The sequence below is a fragment of the Myodes glareolus genome, chromosome 6 (assembly GCF_982192425.1).
Source record: "Myodes glareolus chromosome 6, mMyoGla1.1, whole genome shotgun sequence".
NCBI classification, from domain to species: domain Eukaryota; kingdom Metazoa; phylum Chordata; class Mammalia; order Rodentia; family Cricetidae; genus Myodes; species Myodes glareolus.
In genome coordinates this window covers 38,745,455-38,751,380 of record NC_142031.1, presented here as the reverse complement: position 1 = coordinate 38,751,380, position 5,926 = coordinate 38,745,455, and the positions used below count along the sequence as shown (strand labels likewise).

The window sequence follows — 5,926 nt, the reverse complement described above, 5'->3', positions numbered from 1 at the left end:
GGTCCAGAGGTGGCACCACCCATCTGTAACTCCAGTTGCAGGGGATGATTTGAAATCTTCTTTTTGCTTCCAAGAACAGCAGGCATATACATGGCATATATACATCCATGCAGGCAAAACCCTCACACACATAAAATAAATACATAATAATTCTTTTTTTAAAAAAAAAGGCTGGGAAGATGATGGCTCAGCGTGTAAAGTGTTTGCTGCACAAGCATGGACACTTGACTTCAGATTCTCAGCAGCCATGTAAGACGCTGCATGTGGCAGGCAGATCCTGTGGGCCAACAAGTTCAGTTCAGACAGTGAGTTCCCGGGTTACCGAGAGATATTGCCTCAAAAAAATAAGGTGGAGATGGGCTGGGGAGATGGATCAGTGGGTAACGAGCTTTCTTCACAACCTGATGACTTGAGTTAGAATCTCCAGAACCCATGTAAACTGGCTGGATGCAATAGCACGAGCATCTGTAATCCTGTGTCCCTACAAGGAGACAAGAGGTAGAGACGGGAGATGCTCTAGGAGCTGGGCCAGTGAGCCTGGCTTGCACTGCAGCAAAGAGAGGCCGCATCAGGCAGGGTGAAGACTGATGCTGAAGCTTGTCCTCTGACTTTCACACAAGTGCTGTTTGTGCACACTTGCACTTTGACACACATTTACCCAGCACACACAGAAACACACACACACACACACACACACAGACAACAATAATAAGAATAAGGTAGAGAGCATGCAGTGAAGACGCCCCATGTTGAACTTTGGTCGCTACATGTGCAAGTATGGCACACACTCACACACTCTTGTACACACACATGAACACCCAAAAATAAGTTTAAAAACAAGCAAAGAACTGTTGAGATGGCTTGGTGGTTAAGAACACTGGGTGTTCTTCCAGAAGACTTGGGTTTGATTCCCAGCACCCACACGGTGGCTCACAATCATCTATAACTCTAGTTCAAGGGAATTCAACATCCTCTTCTGGCTGCAGGCATCGAGCATCATGGTATTGGTGTGATGATGGTGATTGTGGTAGTGAGGGTGGTGGTAGTAATGGTGCTGCTGGTGCTGCTGGTGGTGGTAATGATGATGATGAAGGTCACGGTAAGATGGTGCTGGTGATGATAGACTAGATGTGGATAGCGTGGGGATGATGAGGTGCAGGCCTGGTGTTAGTGCTGATTATGGTAGCAGCGGTGTGCTGGTGATGAAGGGCTTGGTCTGGTGGAGGTGGTGGAGGGGCAGGTGCTATGGCTGGTGACTAGTACCTGTGTCTTCCCACACACTCACAGACCTCTCAGATCACTTCGTTTTGACCCCCAGATCTACAGTGGCCTCCTGATGACTACAGGATGCAACGCGCCCACCTTCCTTCCTTCCTGGGTTCATTTTGAGGTTGCTTCTGTTTTCATTCAGCGACTGCTCTTTCACTTCACTGCACATGTTCTGGTGTCCACGGGAGGAGGAGCCCGCTGCTGAGCAACCCTCACTCTCGTTCTCACTTCCTGTCTTCATTCAAATGCTTCCTCTTTCACCAAGGCTTCGTCTGCTTTCCCGAGGGGGACGGGTTATGTCTCCAACTTTTCTTTTCATTGAACATTTTGCAGTTACTTGCCCTTAAAAACAAAAGTCTGCAGACTCAGTACAGTGATAGGTACTTGTATGTGGCCTTTAGATGTAAGAACAAACACCTCAGTATCTTTATTTTTATTTAGTTCTTTTTTTTTTTTTTGAGACAGGGTCTCAATTAGCCCAAGCAGATCTTGAATTCACTGGGTAGCTGAGGATGACCTTGAACTCCAAGTCCTCCTAACCCCACTTCGCAAGTGCTGAGGTTATAGGTCTTCACCACTACGCCTAGCTCCAAAAATCTCCTAACCTATATGTGGTTCTTCCTATAATCTGGATTTTGAAATGTTCGCAAGGTCCCACAGGTTGGAGGTTGGATCCTCAGGGTGGCACTGTCAAGGTGGTGGAACATTTGAAGAGCCGGGGCCAAGCGGCAGGTGTAATGTGGGACCCCTACTCCTTCCTCTTTCTCCTTAGCTTCCTGGCCATGTCTTCCGGTGGTGAGTGGTTTTGCTTTGCTTTGCACCCCCACTCTGAAGTGCTGCCTGACAGGCAGGGCCGGTAGAATACAGACTGGAACTCCTGAGACAAAAGAAATCTTTTCCACTTCCATCTCACAGGTGTTTGTGTTCTAGCGACAAAGCTGACTAACGGAGCTGGCCTCTGCAGCCTTCCGTCATTAACCTCAATTGTAAATTAACAGTACTTCCTTCCGACCCTGGATTGGGCCCAGGGGGGGAAATGAGTATGTTTGGCTTCCCGAAAGCATAGGAATGATCACAGGTTCATCATGTTCAGGCCCTGCCAATCAAGGAACAAGACTCAACACGCCAGTGAAGAAGGGAAACATGGTAGCTGTCGGCTTTGCATGACCAAGATGGGGTGGGTGAGGCCAGTTATGAGGCCAGTAGGTTCTCTTTCTCTGTTTCCTTTCTTCTGAACTAAAGAGATTAGGCCCACTTACGAGAGCATCGGCTAGAGATTTCTTACTCAAACATGGGGCTATTCATCAGTCCCACCCTGTCACTGCAAAAGCTGCACCTGGGGGAATCACTAACATCAGTGAAAAAGAATCCTTCCCCATTCAGAGGTGATTTAGGCCTCCAGGTACCGAGGAACTGAGGGTAGGTTTGTCGTGTTGCTCCTTTATGTCCCCTAGGCTGAGCCTCCCCCACCTGCCCGCCTCTGCTCTGCCCTGCCTGCTTGTCTCACTACTAGGTTTTACATTTCCTGTTGCGGGAGGGTACACCTCATTTGAACTAACTGCCCTCATGCATTTATCGAGTCCCTTGGGGGTAAAACAAAAATGTGGGGCAAACCCTGTTCAATTGTCTCCCTCCCTCCCCTTCTCCAGGAAAAGGCCACCCCAGTAATCATAAGCTCCTTTCATGCCTAGTAGTGCCGGGCTCCTCCTCCACTAAGCCCCTCTGGCCTAGTCCCGCCCCTTCCCCATGGGTCACGAAGAGGGTGTGACCTTCTTCAGTTCTGCCGACCCACCGCTACCACGCTCCCTCTTCTCACTTCCACCCTTCCTGCAGATCTCAGGTCTGTAGGCCGCTCAGCCACCCCCACCCCCAAAGGCTAACGTATTCGCGGAAGGTCCTGAGACAAAACAAAAACCCCAAAACCCAACCCCCCTCCCCCAAACCTAGGCTGTTCCCTGTGGCTGTAGATGTCGGTTCGGCGGCAAGTTCTGATCAAACACACGGTTGCCTCACCAAGTCCCGCCTTTGTTTCTGTTTCGTTCAGTAACGTCTAGAGAAAAACCTTGTTGTTTGAGGGACAGACCCCGACCTCGCCCAATTTCCAACATTTCAGAATGATCCTTTGCTCTCTCCCTCTCAGCCTTTTAAATCACTGCCTCTGGTATGCGTGAGAGGTTACAGGGTAGACGAGTTGATCAGCTGTACACCCTAATCTTTTGGGCAGCATTTCTCAGAAATGCGGTTAAATTTTACGTTGTATTAAGAGCCAGCAACCGAGAACCCAGGAAATCTTAGGGTGAAGCACGGAAAACCAAAATAAAGATGACGCGCCCCCCCCTTTCTCTGCGGCACAACTCACTCCCAGTGCCGCTCTGCCCACGCATACTCTACTAAAAGATTCAGACCACGCCAGCCATGCCACGAGGTGTGTTTTATTTTCATCAATCATACAAATAATTTTCTATAATATCCCAGGGCAAACCGGTGAAATTTGGCAGTCCGATTAGTGGGGGGTCCCCCTTCAGAGACCCGCGGGCCGGTGGCATCGGCGCGGAGTGCCCGGGTTCACAGTGCAGCTTGTGGCTCGCGTCCATCTTGCAGGTGGCTCTTCCTCCACATCACGAGGGGGTCTCGGAGATGACGGGGTGGGGTGGGGTGGGGTAATCCTCCAGTCTGGGCTTTTAGGAAATTTCACTCCTCTTTTCCTGTTCAATGGCTGCAAAGGGCGAGATGTGGGCATTGGAGAATGGAGCCACTTTACACCCTCCCCCCCCCCAACCTGGTGTGGGTGAGGCACCCACGAGGCCAGGGGGACAAGGAGGGAATTTGGAAGGGACAAAGTGCTTTGTGTAACTGGAAGGGTGGCTGTGGCCGCTCAGATTCGGGGTGGGGAAAAAGTGGCCGGATGGGGGTGGGGGGTGCCGGGCTGGCACAGCAGCGAAGGGTGGAGCGCTGGGGTGGGAACCCGGAGGCGGGGGAACACTCACTCTCTTTGGTCGGCAGGGTGTTCTTCTCCTGCGTCTCGGTCTTCTTCAGCTTGGCCTTATCGAAGCTGGCGATTTCCCCCATGTCCGGCTTGTCTGCCATTTTCTTACAACCCTGATGGGCGAACCAAGGAGATAGTAGGTGGCCTGAGGCTTGGGGGTGACCAGCGCTCCCTGGGTCCCGCGCCCTCCGCGGACGCCTCTCGACGTGGCATTCCCAGCCCGGGGCGTTCCCGTAGCTCGGAGGCCGAGGATCCGAGGCTCGCCCACCACACCCTCCCTCGAAGTCCCAGGGCGTGTCCTGCCAGCTTCGGGATGTTCCAAACCGCTGCGTTGCCTGTTGCAACCCAGGGAGGACGCACCCACCAGTCACAAGCTGCCCCGACCCCACCCAGGGTAGGCCCCAAGCCCAGCTCTGTTCCTCACCGTGAAGTCTCGTTCCGAGCTCGCGCTCCAGGTGCTCCCACTCGCCTTGCTGCAGCAAGAGACAAAAGAGCGGCGCCCGCCCCTCGCCTTATATACACCGCGCCCCGCCCCGCCTCTCGCCCGCCGCAGCGGGGGCGTGGCCAGACCGTGAGGGGCGTGGTCATCGCGTCGGGTGGGGGGCTCAGCATCTCGAAGGCTGCATGGGCTCCGCCCTCCTCGGCCCGCACCCTTAGTCCGTAGCGCTCCCGCGTTGGGGGTGGAAGACGCCGGTTCCCCGTGGTCTCTTTCCCTGCTGCATCTCCTTCTCCCAGTACCCAGGAGCCTGCTGCTCACCTCGTGGGAAGGGCATGGGGAGCAGCGGGAAAAGACTTGGGTTTTGTTTTGCGTGTCTACGTGGTGTGGGGTTGTGGGGTTATGGGTGTGTGGGCGAGCACGCGCGCTCTGCTGCAGCCCTGCTCGCGGGAGACACCCAACCCGTGTCACCACAAGTCTCCTGCGTTTGCCTCTCTAGAGTCCCTTTATCTCTTTTTTTCCTGTGACTGTTTCTTCTTAAAACACGCCTTTTTTCTGGCATTGTCTAAGGGCGGAGGTAGGAGCTAGGAGTCCCGGGAGGGTTCACTATTCCTTCTTTCAGTGGCATCTTAGGAACTTTGTATCAGAGGGTGTGGTTTTCCTCCTTCAGTTAACCTTGAATGTGATTTTTAAAAGAAAAGGAAAAAAAAAAAGTCAGTGTGTCTGCAAACCTTGCTTTTCTTGTTAACCCATTTTGGGTAATGCATTCCTGAAAAAGTTACCTCTTCAGCTTGTGCAATCCCATTAGATAATAAGTTCTGTTATATTCAATCAGGGGTGAAACTCACCATCCGTTCCGCTTTCCAGTATCGAATAGTGAGGCATATTTCACTGATATTAGAGGAAGAGGAGAATCGTTTCTTGAATGGCAAACTTCAGGATCCAGATTGACAAAATAACCACCAAAACATCTTTGCTAGGCGACTTGAGGTAATAAAAGTTATTTTGGGGGCCTGGAGCATTGGCTCACCCACATGGTGGCTTACAGACTTCTGTAGCTCCAGTTTTAGGGGATCCACATCCTCTTCTGGCCTCTTTGGGTGCCAGGTATGCATGTGGTGCAGACACGTATACGCAGGCAAACACTTGTGCACATGAAATAAAAATAAATCTTTTAAAGAAAGTTCATTTTTTATTTATGCAATAAGATACTGTGCTAATTCCTTCCTTTCTTT

At 51.7% G+C, this 5,926-nt stretch overlaps 1 protein-coding gene across 1 annotated transcript; it reads right to left on the bottom strand.

Moving 5' to 3' along the window:
* Positions 1 to 3,685: 3,685 nt before the first annotated feature.
* Tmsb10 (thymosin beta 10) lies at positions 3,686 to 4,836 on the bottom strand. Its single transcript, XM_087907122.1, has 3 exons — positions 4,680 to 4,836; positions 4,257 to 4,368; positions 3,686 to 3,985 (listed from the first exon to the last, which is right to left on the bottom strand). Exons 2-3 carry the CDS (start codon positions 4,354 to 4,356, stop codon positions 3,951 to 3,953), a joined length of 135 nt encoding a protein of 44 aa, XP_087763248.1. The 5' UTR covers positions 4,357 to 4,368; positions 4,680 to 4,836; the 3' UTR covers positions 3,686 to 3,950.
* Positions 4,837 to 5,926: the final 1,090 nt, after the last annotated feature.